At 41.1% G+C, this 18,085-nt stretch overlaps 1 protein-coding gene across 1 annotated transcript in view; it reads left to right on the top strand.

Moving 5' to 3' along the window:
- The window catches only part of LOC115117317 (low-density lipoprotein receptor-related protein 1B-like), a 286,805-nt gene that overhangs the window by 150,497 nt on the left and 118,223 nt on the right, over window positions 1–18,085 (top strand). The window contains exons 38-46 of the mRNA XM_065014311.1: window positions 164–356; window positions 1,907–2,032; window positions 2,858–2,986; window positions 3,591–3,710; window positions 4,906–5,019; window positions 6,071–6,231; window positions 7,678–7,786; window positions 15,125–15,244; window positions 16,190–16,318. Of these exons, the coding sequence (XP_064870383.1) occupies window positions 164–356; window positions 1,907–2,032; window positions 2,858–2,986; window positions 3,591–3,710; window positions 4,906–5,019; window positions 6,071–6,231; window positions 7,678–7,786; window positions 15,125–15,244; window positions 16,190–16,318 (1,201 nt within the window). The remainder of the gene's footprint in view (window positions 1–163; window positions 357–1,906; window positions 2,033–2,857; window positions 2,987–3,590; window positions 3,711–4,905; window positions 5,020–6,070; window positions 6,232–7,677; window positions 7,787–15,124; window positions 15,245–16,189; window positions 16,319–18,085) is intronic.

The raw sequence follows: 18,085 nt of genomic DNA, 5'->3' as shown, positions 1-18,085 counted from the left end.
CATTTGATGTTTAGATGTAATCGACATGAAGTCTTTGAAAATCATATATGTTTTACTAGAGTACAAGGAGGTAGAGGACTTAGCTATGGCTTGGTATTGGTACTCTAGACACATTAGACAAGTTCTGAATGCTTTCACTGATGTACTGCTTTGGAAATCACAGGCCATCGTGAAGTCAGGGCCAGGAACTTTTTTTGGTCTGGCTATTTATGGGGACTTCCTCTTCTGGTCGGACTGGGCTCGCAGGGCCGTGCTACGATCCAACAAGTACACAGGTGGAGAGACCAAGGTTCTGCGAGCAGATATCCCCCACCAGCCCATGGGAATCATCGCTGTCACAAATGACTCCAACAGCTGTGAGTATCTAGACTTACGACACCAACTCCCAGGAATCTAGACTTACGACACCAACTCCCTGAATTCTTATCTCAAAAAGACAGGGACAGACTGTTCGTGAATGTTTCGGGGCCCATGTATGTCTGTGCAATGCACTTATGCCCACACATTATTTCCCTCCGATATGGAATGTGTAAGAGAAGAATAGATCTGTTAGTGTAATAGTATTTTTTTTTCATTTGTCTGTTGCAGATCTGTGCATTTGCCTACATTTGTCTGTTTAATTTAGTTTGGGGTTTGGGATTCTTTTTACTTATTGGTTTTCCATTAGGACTCACAGCAGTGTGTCTACCTACCAGGGCTCCTTCTCTTGATGTGAAGAAAATGGTGGGAATGATAAATTAAGAAGGTTTTATTTAGCTGGGGAGAAACTAAAGCTGGCAACGTAATTAATAAAAAATAATCCCCGAGTTCGATAGGAGGGCTCTGAAGTGTGCATATGTACTGTAAGTACTAGAACATTGGGAAAAGTACTTAAGAGCTTCCCAACGGCTTGACTCTCTCTATGAAGATGTTGAGGGACTTTTCCTTCTCATTTATTTCATCATCACAAATGATCGCAGACATAACTTTTTGACCTCTCCGTCTTGCCAATTGATAAGTAACAACCTGCAATGTTTAAATTAATAAAACATTTTATCCAAAGCTAATTACAGTACAGGTAATGCATCCATTTTTAGTATGTATGTGATCCCTGCGGGCATTGAACCTAGTTTGCTACCGTCACGCTATGACATGTAAAGCTGAGTCACACAGGACCACTGTTCATCTCACCCCAGTTTTCCTCCTCCAGATAGTTAAATGTGAAGTCAATGCTTCCACATTTTCATCAGTCTTCCTATCGGTCCTTCCTGATCCTCTCGTTCCTCTGTAATCAGATGAGGCCAACCTGAACCTGGGGGCTCCAGGAGCTCTTCCAGAGGCCTGCTGAGTCATCCATCCATCCTCACACACATGCACACACACACACCGACACATCCCCCACACACAGACACTGATGTGTGAATGAGAGACAGAGGGTTGGAGGGGAGGGAAGGAAAGGAAAGCTATGGTTCATTTGTCACATGTCTCTCCAGTGAGCACTGGTGATGCCTGTGCTTTATTGTTTCCCCTCCCTCTGCATCCTTCGCTCTTTCTTTATCAGGGAGGATGAGACCATACCTGCTTGTTCCTGTTACACTGACTGAGCTGATGCGTTCTTTATGCTGGGCTGGTGGGAGGTGGGAGCTGTGGGTTGGGACCGTTGGCCTTGAAATAAACTCTGTTAATTGAGGTTTAGCCTTTAATTAACTGGTGACATTCAGTTTAGTTTATTGGTCGTTCTTCAGCGTTAAATGTTCTTAAAAACAGTTGATAATAAAAATTCGGAATGTCTTTGACATTGCAAGATACTGTATAATTGCAACCTCATTTTGTCTCTGTCTTTTTGCCTCACGTTATGTCTATAAAGCATCTGTTGTTCATCTCCTGTTGTGTCTATAATATCTCTGATTGGCCATGTGTTCTGTAGGTGAGATGTCCCCATGCAGACTCAATAACAGTGGCTGTGGTGACTTGTGTCTGTTGACCCCAGATGGAAGAGTCAACTGTAGTTGTCGGGGAGCACGTGTGTTATTAGATGACAACAGATGCATTTGTAAGTTATGAGATTATTTATTTTTTAACCCCTTTTTCTCCCCAATTTTGTGATATCCATCTGGTAGTTAAAGTATTATTCCATCGCTGCAACTCCCGTACGAACTCGGGAGTAGCGAAGGTCAAGAGCCATGCGTCCTCTGAAACAGGACCTCGCCAAGCTTCACTGCTTCTTGACACACTGCTCGCTTAACCCGGAAGTCAGACGCACCAATGTGTCGGTGGAAACACCGTACCACTGGCGACCAAAGTCAGCGTGCGTGCGCCCGGCCTCCACAAGAAGTCGCAAGAGCGCGATGAGACAAGGACATCCCAGTCGGCCAAACTCTCCACCAACCCGGATGACACTGGGCCAATTGTGCACAAATCCCAGGATCAAACCCAGATCTGTAGTGAAACCACTAGCACTGTGATGCAGAGTCTTAGACCACTGTGACACTTGGATTCCTGAAATGTAGCTTTTTAACCAACCATACATTCAATAATCTTGCAATTCTCACAAAAAAATATAACTAGTAGTTTAGATCAGATTTTCAACTGTTTTTAGAGAAATGTTTCCTCTTCAGTAATTATATATACACTTTTATTCACTGGCAAGGACAGACTGTTTTAGGTAGTTGTAATACATTAGCACCCAATTAACTTTGTTTCAGAGAGGAATATGCAGTGTTTGTACTTTTAACATAAAGGTCATAGTGGAACAGTTACAGCTAAGACTGGTGCAGCAACTGCTAACTTGAAGACCACAGCTAAAGCCATTGTGGTGAGAAAATGCACAAACATTTGACTTAACTTGTTTAACTAGCTTAGTCATCTTCTTTTACAGCAGGGAATTCCTCCTGCAACATCCACAAGGAGTTTGAATGTGGGAACGGCGAATGCATCAACTATCAGTTCACATGTGATGGAATAGCGCATTGCAAAGACAAATCAGATGAGAAAATGCAATATTGTGGTAAGCAATTGATCTCATATCAGCATTTTGGTACTTCAAATCTCTCCCAGTCAACAAAAATATAATGAATGATCTACTACTACATGCAAGCAAGCATAAGCCCATTCCTATAATGGATGTGCTGTAGCCAACCATGTGGCATGACAATGATAGCAGGGTTGGCTACAGCGCATATGAAAGGGAAAGGGGGATACCTAGTCGGTTGTACAACTGAATGCCTTCAACTGAAATATGTCTTCTACATTTAACCCAACCCATCTGAATCAGAGAGGTGCAGGGGGCTGCCTTAATCGATATCCACTTCTTCGACAACCAGGGTTGGTGTCTATTCCATACAAATTTCAGTCACTTCAGGAAGTACACTGAATTTCCAATTCCAACTAACTTCAATGCTTTCCAATGAGGAATTGGAATTTGGTGTACTTTCTGAGTGGAATTTAAATGTATTTGATCCCAACCCTGATGACATCCATTGAATAATTGGCTAGAGCACATTCAGTGTGGGACTGCACAGTAGATATCTAGAGGATGTCATAAGAAGAAGATTACTACCATTACCATTTCCTATTTGAAGTGAACACATTTTGTTTTGTAATTTCACCAGATAACAGGGACTGTAGGAGAGGCTTCAGGGCGTGTGACAACCAACGCTGTGTGGCCAACAGTCATTTCTGCGATGGGGTGGATGACTGTGGGGACAACTCAGACGAGGCCTTCTGTAACAGTGAGTATGGATAGATTGACCGCTTAATCACCCAGTATATCCGGACCGTGAGTGTGTGTGTGTGTGTGTGTGTGTGTGTGTGTGTGTGTGTGCAGCATATAGCAGGCTTCACACTGGGCTGAGCCTCTCTTTAATGAGCCCCAGCATCACATAGCTCCTCAAAGACCAAGGGCCACTCTCTCAAATTGTTCAGAAAATCATGCAAAGATTGCCGCGGCCTGAATCGCCAATCTTTGTCATTGCTATTCTAATCAAGTGACATTCTTTGCTATTATGTTCAATTTAGTTTCTGTGGCTGTTATTCAGCTGCATGTTAGCCCAGAGGAAAACAAACCCAGCACTCTTTAACAGGAACTTAATGTGCTTTAAACCTGAAACGAGACAATTAAGAGAGGCCATAAGGCAGCAGTAGGATTCTCTAAAGATGGATGAAGCTCCCAAGGACTGAGATATCAGGCACGTCTAGCTGTAATGACTCTCAAAGCATGCAGTTGGTTTGTTTTTTTAATGGCAAATTATCAACACCCCTGTTTCTATAACCATTAAAACATTTAATTATATGCATTTAAATGAAAATACCATACTTTCCGTAGATGGTAAATCGAGCAAGAAAACCCAGTTTTACTAGATCGATCAGATATAATGTCCCTGTAGGTTTTCAGTATCTAATTTGCATTTGTTTATTAGTAGTGCAGACCATAAATGGCATTTGCATAAACTAAATGATCATTAATAAGTCCTGATGTTTTTTTAACTAGGCAAGTCAGTTAAGAACAAATTCTTATTTACAATGTCAGCCTACACTGGCAAAACCCAGACGGCGCTGGGCCAATTGTTCACCACCCTATGGGACTCCCAATGATGGCCTGTTGTGATACAGCCTGGATTTGAACCAGGGTGTCTGTAGTGACACCTCTAGCACTGAGATGCAGTGCCTTAGAACGCTGCGCCACTCAGGAGTGGACTTGATGACTCGTATACCTTTGCTTGTTTGCTTCTCACGCATGCACGCACATAATGCGCACGTACACAAACACCTGACATCCTCCCTATCCTAGATATCCTCCCTAGACCTGATGCTAAACACTACTGAGCCATCGACCTGGATTACACTATTAACTGCTCCCTCTCTTCCTGATGAGTTGTTCCTAGCATCGGGTCTTTTCGAAGGGTTCATTTCTCTCTCCCCTCTCAGATGTCACGTGTGCATCTTTTGAATCCTCATGCCAGGATGGGAGCTGTATCCCTGGCTCAGCCTGGTGTAACCAGGTCATTGACTGTGCTGATGCCTCAGATGAAAAGAACTGCAGTAAGTTAAGCCTTTTTAAGGTATGGTATGTGTCATGATCAAAAAAATGCTAACATGGTGACCTCATCACTATTGATGAATCGCTTGTTTTCAGTCAGTCAGCATTATCCAGATAGTAATTTATTTGTTATTGCACAGGTAAACAAGCAACTTAATGTACAGTGTTACTAGCTAGGCCTCCATCCGATTGGCAAATGATTTTCATGCAAATATTCTAAAATCCGCACTAAGAAAATATGCGCATTTTCCTACCAGTGGTGTGTTTCCACCAAAAAGACTTGTTGTGGATAATGTAGTGTACACAAAATGTACCTTTTCGGATAAGTTTTCATGTAAGTCTAAAGTTCAATGTGTTTACATCATATTTTTGTCACAAACTGTTGTGTTAAATGGCAAATGTTCCTACTCTGGTCTTGGCACGTGCGCTCTTGCCAACAGCTCGCAGATACAGTGCTGGTAGGCTGTGCGGGTAAACTAGTTTACATGATGAGGTTATTATGGATAAGAGCAAGAATTGTTTTATTTGGCACAGCAGTCAAGCAATCGTCATCAAGTCACCATAATAAGACACTTGACATTTATTGGAAAGGAGCATCAAGATCACAGTGCACCACCCTGTGAAGTTCATCACAAGTTAATTCATATGTAGCCTAATAAACTACATGGTTTCCCGAGTCGTAGTGGCATGACCACACACCATATCATTGCATGACTCCAAGTTTATTTGCCAGATGATGGTTATTATATCAATATGCATAAAGGCATTTCCACCGCCATTTCTCACTTTATTCATTTTACCGACACAAAAAGATCTCACCACATCGAACAAACAAATGATCGGTCTGCATTTATAAAACTGTACTGAATCTTCCTGTTTCCATTACAGCTGTGGTGAGTTTTCTTTTGTTATACGGTATGACTTTACCTACATAAAAACTGTGGATGGAAACCTGGTTAATGTTACCTTTTTATACCTTAGTGTTACCTACTGTTGGTGGATTTACAGTAGCTTGTGTTTAGCTAGCTAAGGTTAGCTAATGTTTTTGTGTAGACAACACAGACTGCTCTGAATTCTACAAACTGGGGGTGAAAGAGAAAGGCTTCATCAGCTGTAATACCACCTCCCTTTGTATCCACCCCTCCTGGATCTGTGATGGAGCCAACGACTGTGGTGATTATGCAGATGAGACCAACTGCCAGGGTGAGTCTCTTGTCTTGTCTTCTCCTCTCTTCTTTCCTCTCTCTGCCTAAGGAAGACAGATCGAGGAAGTCAGCTTCAATTAGAGAAGACTTGCATAAAATCAAAAAACAAAGATATACCATTTTCTGAAGTGATTAGTGGAGCAGGTCAAGAGTTTCAAGTTCCTTGGTGTCAACATTACCAACAAACTATCATGGTCCAAACACACCACGAAAGTCTTGAAGAGTGCACGGCAACAACTTTTCCCCCTTAGGAGACTGAAAAGATTGATGTGGGTCCCCAGATCCTCAAAAAGTTTTACAGCTGCACCATTGAGAGCATCCTGATCGGTTGCACCACTGCCAGGTATGGCGATGATGCTCGGCATCTGACCGGAGCGCCAAGTCTAGGTACCTTAACAGCTTAACAGCTTCTACCCCCAAGCTATAAGTCTGCTGAACAATTAATAAAATTACCACCAGGACTATTTACATCGAAGGGGGGGCTTTGTTTTTACACTGCTGCTACTCGCTGTTTATTATCTATGCATAGTCACTTTACCCCTACCTACAGTACATGTACAAATTACCTCGACTAACCTGTACATTGACTCGGTACCTGTACCCCCTGTTTATAGCCTCGTTATTTTATTGTGTTACTATTTATTTTATTTTTTTACTTTAGTTTATTTAGTAATTATTTTCTTAACTCTATTTCTTGAACTGCATCGTAAGTAAGCATTCCATGGTAGGGTCTACACCTATTTTATGTTACATTTGATTTCATTTTATTAGGGGTGCCAGAGTTCAAGTTTAGGGAAAAGATAATGACCTGAATCACGACTGTATGAATATTTAGAAGATAAATACTCAACACAAAGGACTAAAGGTCAAGAGGACTAGAATTAACGATCAATGGAAATAGTGTTTTTTCTGTAACAGGGAATTAATGATCAATGGAAATCTACATGGCAAGTTCTCATTGGTCCAAATTGTCTATATATCGCGCCTGAAATGCGATGCGTGTTATCTGGCCATTGGCCCAATTTTATTGCCAGGAATTCTAATTGGTCAACCACAGGCAAGGGTTGGGGGTATATAATGTTTGGTTCAGATTCTGTCTCTTTGTTCTGTGGAGAGAATCACTGAGGACAGGGGAGAATGAACATCTTAGATGAAATTGTTAGATTACTTGTTAGATATTACTTGCATGGTCGGAACTAGAAGCACAAGCATTTCGCTACACTCGCATTAACATCTGCTAACCATGTGTATGTGACCAATCAAATTTGATTTGATTTGTCTACCTCTCAGCATAACATCTATGATTTGTCCTCTTTGAATAAACCTATTTTTCTCCCTCTGATTTGCTTTGGGGTCTGTGTTATTGAAGAGTAACATCAACTGCTAACACCACTGAATCACCTCTGAAATGACTCTTCCCTTTCGTTGTTGTCGGCCCTAGTTTCCCATGGGCAGAAGTGTGAAGAGGGCCACTTCGCCTGCCCCAGCGGTAACTGCATCTCCAGTGTGTGGCTGTGTGATGGACAGAAGGACTGTGAGGATGGGGCAGATGAGTTTCAGTGTGGTAAGGCTTTGCTATGTTGATAGCCCATTACATTACAAAGAGAATATTTATAAGATGGCTTGTCTGAATGACTTATAGACATCTATAGGAAGCCAAAAATCCAGTGTATTTATATGGTCAGAAAGACTGATTACTAGGCCGATGCGGTTCTGTGCAGTAAGGCTTTGCTATGTTTATTGAACCATGTGGGTAGACACATTTCATTGCATTACAGAATACCATTTATTAGTTGGCTTGTCTCACGGCCGGCCTGCTCATTAGGCAGGATTAAGCGGCTGCCTATGGTGGCAGATTGACGAAGGCAGAATTTTCTGAGCTAAACTGACCAAGATGCACCTCCAACAGCAACACATAAAACCTCACATAATTCTGCCCAAAAACTATGACAATTTCTCTCAACCAGTGGCATGTGGGCGTTTTAGGTTAAGCAGTGCCCACTTTGTTAAAGGTAGGGGCTTGCTTATCCATTCCAAGCACGCCCCTCAAGGGTGTTGTTGGAGAGATGCAGCTCTGCAGTGCTCCACCAACATTCTGTCAAAAAGAAATACATCTAACATAAATCATGTAGCAGATATAGGATATGGTAGAAAGAGTGTGTGGTCTTTTCTGTCATCTACAGGTTGGAGATAAAATGTACGACAATGTAATGAGACAGACAATTTTCACGATCAAATAGCCTAACATAAATGGCACTAAATCAAATACAAAATGTGCTGTCATGTTAACAACATTTCCTAAAAACAGGACAGGTCAAAGTAAAATGGACAGTATTAAAGGGACAATCACAACTGTTGTCCAGGAGTTTCACCCCATTGTCATGATTAGTGGTTTCAAGTTTGTATCCGTCAATATTTGACAAGCTAATCATAGTGAAAAAGAAGATACTTCTGCATTACCCGCTGTGTAAACACATTGGCAATTGGCTCGCGATAACTCCTTGGTAGCTGGTATTCAGAGCTTAAATAGCCATATTAATTAGTCACAAGAATCAGGACTAATAAAACCAATGCAATGGCCTGTTTTACACACGGTGGGCCTACTACATTAGTGGGCATTCATAAAATGTAATTGGAGGCCGACATGGTAGGCTACATCCCACTAAGCACGAGCCGACGTATTTTGGACATCATTTCTTTTGTCCTGCCCGGACCTAATTTTTTGGTGTTTTACAAACGGTAGGCTTACCACATAGATGGGCATTCATAACATTTTCATTCAGGCAACACTGTTTTCTACATCTCAGTAAGCATGAACCAACGCCTTTTGGACATTTTTTTTGGTGCAGTTCCGGACCAGACTTGATTTCAACATCCACAAACATTGGTTTTTGGTCCAGACCAAATCTGAACCAATCATAGACGTCTATGTTTGGTTCAGATTTTGTCCGGTCTGGATCAGCCTTGATTTGGCCCAAACATAGACGTAGAACACCTATAAATTACTTATTTTGAACTTTCATTCAGAACCAAAAATGATTTCAACATCTGCAAACATCCGTAAAATATGTATTTTCATTATCTGGAAAATAAGTATTTTCAACTTCATTCAGAACTGTCTGGAAAAGACTCCCTTTTCAACATTCTGGAAATATGCATTTTAAACATTCAATGTACTTATTTTTAGACGTCTTTTCAACGTCATTATTCTTACTGGGACTATTCTAGTTTTGCGGGGGCAGCATTCTTTGGTCTCACCTATGGCGGCAGAACGGCAAGGACCGGCCCTGGCTTGTCTGAATTATTTCTAGACAACCACAGGAAGACACAAATCCAGTGTTAGCAGTGACAAATCACTAATGATTGGAGTTAATTGTCTCTACTGGATATTGTATTGTTCAACCTCATTGTGTATTTAATTGCTTGCCAAGTTGTCTGCTAGCCTACTTATGTGTATAGAGCATATACCTCCAGCCTTGATATTCAAATAAAGCCACTTAAAAAGGACACAAGGGTGCTTTTTTTCTGGCTTTGAATTAGCATATTCTCCCCTTGTGTGTAACAGTTAATGAATTATTCATTAGTCATTGTGAATTGTTACCAGAGATGGAAACATGTGGGTTCACTGAGAAGTGGCTGACATCTGAACGGATCACATGCAATGTTCTCCCACACTGACCTTTCACACGGAACCTTGCACATGGAACCCTCTCACCAGGGAAGACAAGAACACGTCTAGCCTACCTCTTTGATCCTTTCTAATGTGCGTGTTACTTACCATGACAAAGACTTTCCACCTAGATAGCTAAACCAAAATTGAGTCATGGTCTGGTAAATAGAATTTTCAATCAAACAGATGACTTATTTATGTATACCGTTTATGTTTCATTACTTTTGCTGTCAAAGTGATGAAGAAGGATCTTCCAAGAGCATTTGAGTGCCACTGAGGTTGTAATACTTATCCTGACCTGCATCACAGCTAGGCTTATGATGAATACATGCCCTGAACTACTGAGGAATTAATTAATTTAGACAGAATGGCCAACACAAATAACACTGTCATATGTTATTAACTGTCTTGAAGAGTAAGATCATGTTTATTGAAGTGAAATAAATCACAGTAGATTAAGAGCAGAATGAGGTTTGGTAATCATGTTAACTGGGTGACTCAATTTCATCTAACACAACATGATTCTGTGTACCATCAAATGACTGAAAAATACATTCCCATTCATTTAGCTAAGTGCTTCATTATTGTTTGAATTTATTTGAATTTGAAATAATGGTATTGCGAATTGAAAATGTACCGTAGCTCCTTTCAAAACTAAGCAGAAGGATGCTGCTGTTTAAATATCATTCAGGCTGTTAGATGTTTAGAACTGGCAGTCTCGGGACAAATGGAAAATATTCCCATTTCACTGAGTTGATTACCATATAAAAAGCCAGAGCCATTGATAAACTGAAAGTAAAGGAAAAAGGTTAGAAGTAAATGTCATTATATCACTGGAAATCCAGAATCTCACAACTGATTAGATGAAATACTTGTCTGTCATTGTAAAATGTCTGATGATCTTTCCCTGTACAGTAAAATACCACTGAAGCCTAAGATATGAAATATTAGCATCTCCAGAATGAGCCTTTGTCGAGATATCTGAAAGAGACAGAGGCATTGGATCTAGGCCCCCAAGGCAGGGTGGTTCTTTGAATTTAAATGTATCCAGATATGAAGGTACATATGTGTTCCTGTCTGTGCGTAGGGCTGTTACGGTGACCATATTACTCACACACCGGAGGTCACAAGTCATGATGGCAGTCAAATTCCACGTGGTAATTAGGCTTCTCCAACCTCTGATGCTGCCGATGGTCAGGAGTAGCCTACCAAGCTTGCTAACTGCCTGGTCCTCAGCATTCTCCTGTCCCCCGATTTACTCTGACATAAATGCAAATGTATTCGAAAATCGAATCAAACACTTCATGAGAGCTCATGTTGCACAACATTTCTATAAGCTATGCAATTGCATGAGAAAACTGAATTTTAATGGGCTCTATTAAAAACAGGAGGATCCCATCAGTTTTCTACAGGTTAGGCCTAATATATTTATTTATGAAGTTTCCTAATATTAAGCACATTTCGTCTCTTTATAATAGGAGTATAGCCTACCTGGCTGGCATGCACATGAATCACGGGAATATGCGTGATAATGGTTCACTCTAAATCAAAACTCATTTCCCAAATATATTATTTAGTATATGTAAAGATGAGACTAAATCAAGAATAGTCTGATGGGTGACAATATTGGGCCTATCACTTGAGAATGATGCCCAGCTTGTGTGCAGTCAGGCAAGAAACGGCGCATGCCTTTTTTTGCAACTTTTTCAAATCATAGTCGCAAACCTCACGTAGCCTAGCCCTAGCACTCACCGACCGGTAGCACTCACGCCTGTAACCATGAAGTGTTTTGAAAGGTTGGTCATGGCTCACATCAACACCATTATCCCAAAAACCCTAGACCCACTCCGATTTGCATACCGCCCCAACAGATCCACAAACGATGCAATCTCTATTGCACTCCACAGTGCCCTTTCACACCTGGAAAAAAGGAACATCTATGTGAGAATGCTATTAGTTGACTACAGCTCAGCGTTCAACACCATAGTTCACTCAAAGCTCATCACTAAGCTAAGTATCTTAGGACTGAACACCTCCCTCTGCAACTGGATCCTGAACTTACTGACGGGCTGCCCCCAGGTGGTAAGGGTAGGTAAAAACACATCCGCCAAGCTGATCCTTAACACGGGGGACCCTCAGGGGTGTGTGCTCAGTCCCCTCCTGTACTCCCTGTTCACTCATGACTGCACGGCCAGGCATGACTCTAACACCATCATTAAGTTTGCCATTGACACAACAGTGGTAGGCTTGATGACAAACAACAACGAGGCAGCATATAGAGACCTGGCTGTGTGGTAACAGGACAGCAACCTCTACCTCAACGTGATCAAGACTAAGGAGATGATTGTGGACTACAGGAAAAGGAGGACAGAGCACGCCCCCTTTCTCATTGATGGGGCTGTAGTGCAGCAGGTTGAGAGTGTCCACATCACCATCAAACTATCATGGTCCAAGCACACCAAGACAGTTGTGAAGAGGGCACGACAAAACCTATTTCCCCCCCAGGAGACTGAAAAGATTTGGCATGGGTCCTCAGAGCCTCAGAAGTTTCTGCAGCTGCACCATCGAGAGCATCCTGACTGGTTGCATCACTGCCTGGTATGGCAACTGCTCGGCCTTCGACCGTAGGGCACTACAGAGGGTAGTTTGTACGGCCCAGTACATCTCCGGGGCTAAGTTCCTTGCCATCCAGGACCTCTATACCAGGTGGTGTCTGAGGGAGGCCTTATATAATTGTCAAAGACTCCAGCGACCCTAGTCATAGACTGTTCTCTCTGTTACCGCACAGCAAGTGGTACCGGAGCACCAAGTCTAGGTCCAAGAGGCTTCTAAACAGCTTCTACCCTAAAGCCATAAGACTCCTGAACATCTAATCAAATGACTACCCAGACTACTTGCATTGCCCCCCCCTTTTACACTGCTGCTACTCTCTGTTATTATCTATGCATAAGTCACTTTAATAACTCTACCTACATGTATATATTACCTCAATTACCTCGACTAACCGGTGCCCCCGCACATTGACTCTGTACCGGTATCCCCTGTATATAGCCTCGGTATTGTTATTTTACTGCTGCTCATTAATTATTTTTGACTTTATTTCTTATTTTTTTGTTTTTTTTCATAAAACTGCATTGTTGGTTAAGGGCTTGTAACTTGATTTGATTTATCGGTTTTGATAAGGTTTGTATCACAGCTAAAGCAGAAAAATAACTTCTTAAAATTAAGCACATTAATCTGTTTTACAGCGGGAGTAGAGCATAACTTTGAGAATGGCATTTCCCGCTAATTGATTTCATTTTGGAATATTGCGCTTATAGTCTACTGTACTGCCTTGTGCACTTTGCTGTGCTTATTATGTGAAAAAATAGCCTAATAGTTGATCAACATTTTAAGCTAAACTTTCTGATCTGTTGCATCAGCATAATTGGTTTTAAGCGTTTTTTTAATGCGTGTGGTTGTATTAATTTGGGATCTATAGCATCCCACAACTGTCCCAGACTGTGTTTAGAATATTTATTTCTATGCACAGAATATAATAGGTTAGCTTTTGTACTATGGGGGATAGTAGATAGACATAGGCTAATGCTTCTGCTGTCCGTTAGGCCTACTCATCTTGTTGGCTGCTGGAAAGTAAATGTGAACAGTTCTTCCAACATCTTCAATATGCGCCTCGGAATTCAATATGGACGCGTGAAGTTGCATCCTCGATATGTCTGTTTTCACTTGTAGCCTGTGAGTAGGACCCAATCATGTGACGGGCATTGGCTAATAAGAATTGGGAGAGATCTGAGAGAGCCATGTGAGTGAGAGCTGCTTCGGCCCACGCAGCCGGGGGAAGGGAATTGTTATTATTATATTCAGCCCAAGGGCACAACGTCCACTGGCCGTACAAGGCATGGATTTTTTTAGGGGGCTTTACGGACACACAAAGGGGATACCGCCGGGAAATTCAAGGCATTATCAAGTGCTTGTTTAATTGTGAATGTGAAACTGATGAAGTGTGTGCAAAAAAAGCCTTACATGCAACTTTTTTCATTAGAGTCGCATCATGCAGCCTTAGAATGTATTAAACATCGAAACATACAGCCCATTTGTATCACAACTAAAGTATAAATACCTCTAAATGAAGTATATAGGAGGAACTGTTTCTTTGTTAACTACTCAACACAGAATATCCGCATGTGAACACTCCCTCAAATCGTTTGAAGGAAATATCCTTTCTATTCTCTTCAGCTATGTTCAATTGAATTCTTCATTCTTTAAAATAATATAAAATAATGCCATGTAATTCAAAGCAAATATTGTCTGCTAAATGAGCTAGTGTAACCCACAGCCATAATGTATGACATGTCCAGATCATGGCCTAACATAAGGACAACTCAGAGTATGCTATTCTGTTCTTCTGACTACATTTTCTTCACATCATGTTTCTTTAGACTTGTTTGAAGTTAATCATGAATTTATCGTGATGGTGTAGGCTATAAGAAATGGATTTATTAGACTTTTTAAAATGTAGATGTTCCAAAGGTCTGCGTCAGTGGCTCGTGGGTTATGCGTGGAAGTCAGGAGATGCTAAATGTGTTTACGGACTTTAACGGTCAATTACTGTGAGACCGGCAGTGATTTGCTTGACAATCATCGGCTGACAAAAGGTCATGACCGCCCCAGCTCTATCTGTGCATCTGTGATTATGTACAGTTCAATAATAATTCTATTGATTTTCAGCATGGAAAGTAGTGACCCTAATAGGAAAAGCATATATGAATAGATGCCAGCAGTCAAGACCGAGCCTGTACCGTGTACCGTGTAACATTTGCACTTGTCTATTCTTACTAGCACTGACTGCTAATTACTGCTTTATTGAGAACACATTTTACTTACCATGACTGCAATGTGTGTTATTCTGCATAATTCCATTAAGTAAAGCTCCAGCCTTTTGATTATTATTATTATTTTTACCAGTCAGCTCCCCTTGGAACACTACGGAGTTTTTATATTAAAAACTGAAGAGGAGAAAACACCCACAAAATATTTTATTTGGCTCCAATTCCAGTCACCCTCTATGGAAATAGAAAGGCTAAGGGGCAGATGGTAACCCAAACACTTGTTGTGCTTTGATTAAAAATAACTGGGCGACTTCTACTACTACAGGGTATTGTTGTTTTTGTCCTGTTTTTCTTTCACTTACGTGTTTTGATTCATGGTATTATGATTGTGCTTCTCCCCTAGACTCCTCTTGCCTGTGGAACCAGTTTGCCTGTTCTAAGAACAAGTGCATCGCCAAGCAGTGGCTGTGTGATGGAGAGAACGACTGTGAGGACGGACTGGATGAGAGTGTGCAGATATGTGGTAAGTACCCAAGGTTATATAGCTATACTTTGGGTGAAGATTGCATGTATTTCAAACATGTAGTTTGAGACCAGTCTGAGACCATTCCCAGCTGGCATTACAACCTGATTACAACATTGTTTTGAGACCAGTTGGTGACGTTTTAGACTAGTTTCTAGACTATTGAAATGATAACACAGAAATGAAGTTAGAGACATATAGAAAATACTTTGATGGGTGGTGAGGCCAAGAGGCAGAGCAATTTCACCATGTAAATGAGATGTAACAATAATGAATTTGCCAATAAAAAGAAATAATCATACAACAATAAATATAAAATGTTTGCCGAGAATATTGGTATAATTGGATTGTAATGGAAATGTCAAAGCAATATGAATGAAATAGCCTTAAGCTTTTTCCTTGCACTTCTGCAATCAAAGCAAGAAAGTGCATTTTAAACAGACAAGCATTATTGAGCAAATGTACTTACCTTTATTGTCACAGTATGAGGCTTTGTATTGTCTCTGAGGCCACATAAAACGTAACAGATCTTGTACGATATAGGCCTCTGCTTGAATATACAGATTCATTTGACCCTGTTTGCTACAGCAGGAAGATAATCCTGCAGCAACTGGAAATGTGATTATTGTAATTAATGGGTCCTTTTGTAGGGGTTTATACATTTTTCATAAGGGAAAATCAAGTCTGAACTGTCAAAGTGGAAATTACAAACTTCAGAAGCATTTTTAAAACTAAAACAGTTATACAAGTTTTACATATCCTGCATTGCAGGAAAGTTATCCTGCAACAGGGTGATCAAATTAAGATCCTACATCTGTCAGTGGCAGGAATGGATATGATAATTTTTCCATCCTTTACGTTATTACTAGTTGTCCTAGGTTATAGTTCAGCTTAGCCCTTTCTGCAGTTTGTTTGACCTGCCTCTTTCTCTCTATTGACTCTCAGGTTTGGTAACGTGTGCTCCAGGGTTATTCAGCTGCCCTGGGTCCTACGCCTGTGTCCCTAAACGCTGGCTCTGCGATGGGGAGAGAGACTGTCCTGATGGCAGCGACGAACTGTCTGCAGCTGGATGTGGTAAGTTTTCCATATTAATTTTAAATAGTAAGGACTGTATTGTCTGTGGCTCTATCTGCTGGTGTGATGTTGTGTCATCTACAGTGCATTCAGGAGGTATTCAGACCCCTTCAATTGATTGGACATAATTTGGAAAGGCACACACCTGTCTATTTAAAGGTCCCACAGTTGACACTGCATGTCAGAGCAAAAATCAAGCCATGAGATCGAAGGAATTGTCCGTAGAGCTATGAGACAGGAATGTGTCGAAGCACAGATCTGGGGAAGGGTGCTAAAAAATGTCTGCAGCATTGAAGGTCCTCAAGAACACAGTGGCCTTCATCATTCTTAAATGGAAGAGGTTTGGAACCACCAAGACTCTTCCTAGAGCTGGTCACAATTTGGGGAGAATGGCCATGGTCTGGGAGGTGACCAAGAACTTGATGGTCACTCTGACAATGCCTAGCTTGTACCCTCATAACCAAGGAGACTGAAGGCTATAGTTGCTGCCAAATATGCTTCAACAGTAAAGGGTCTGAATAGTAATGTAAATGTTATATTTCAGTTTTTTATATTATTTCTAAAAAACATTTTTTTGTCATCATGGGGTATTGTGTGTAGAATCTACATGAATGGTGATGTTGTGGATTTACTTGATACTTGCTAGCTTCTAGCCGAGTTTTCCACGGATGTTTTCTCTAAAACTACCATGAGCAAGTAGTTAGTAGAAGAAGAAGAGTGAATGAAGCTGCTATAGCGAGCAGGCCCCTCTGTTGGCCTAAACAAGCACGATTGAGACGTAAACCGGTAGGCTCTGCTGCCCGGTCTTTCTTGCCAAGTAAAATATTTTACTTTGCGGTCTGTTTTAACGCACAGTTAACTACAGGGACATTTCTGGGGACAACGCCAGCCGGGGACAGGACACCAAAAACAGAGACGTCTGTTCACCCTAGTAGATTGATGCGGAGAAAAAACAATTGAATCCATTTTAGAATAGGGCTGTAACGTAACAAAATGTGGAAAGGTAAATGGGTCTGAACACTTTCCAAATGAACTGTTTGTCAATGTTAAAGGAAAATTTCACTGCTAGACATTATTTGCGATGTTTTTCCAGTCTCCCTCTAAAATTATGAGTTATGAAAAGTGTTTTGGACATAATTATTATTTATATTTTTGCGCTGGGAGAGATCGACCAATGACGACATCGGTTGAATGAGTATGCTGTCTGATCTAAAAAGAAATAAATGTAGTAATGTGTTGTAGCAATAGTTGTGGCATTTGTGTTTCGTCATTTGCAATTGCGAGGATATATTGTTGTCCTTATTCAATAGAGCAATTGGACTCAACGATTCTCATATCTGCCACAAAATTGCAGGGTATCTAGATTGACTCATTTTCCCTGGCTTTGTAAAGATTTCTGCCTGATGAGAACCCTACTTCCTTGCTCAATTATGTTCCCACCCTTGAAGGCTTTTCAAAATGGGGGCGGTACTAGTTTCTACAGAATCACAGGAGCTATGTTACTGTCTGTCTGAGATTGCTAAATAATTACAATGACTGCTTCTGATGATTCCTCTCACCAAGAAGAGCTGGACGACAAAAGTTTTTGAAATTACTTTACATAGGGACATACAGCCCTACATTTCAGCTGCAATAAACGGAAGAGGAATTGATACAGCGACAACAAGAACTGCGAGACCGGCAAGCAGCGATGGGGAGCCACGGTCAGACTTCAACTCGTGGTGCCCATGCGGTGCTTTCCAGCCATCCCGATGGAAGAGGAATGTT

The sequence above is a fragment of the Oncorhynchus nerka genome, linkage group LG1 (genome assembly GCF_034236695.1).
Source record: "Oncorhynchus nerka isolate Pitt River linkage group LG1, Oner_Uvic_2.0, whole genome shotgun sequence".
NCBI classification, from domain to species: Eukaryota; Metazoa; Chordata; class Actinopteri; order Salmoniformes; family Salmonidae; genus Oncorhynchus; species Oncorhynchus nerka.
The sequence above is the reverse complement of the archived record's forward strand: the minus strand, read 5'-3'. Positions and strand labels throughout refer to the sequence as shown.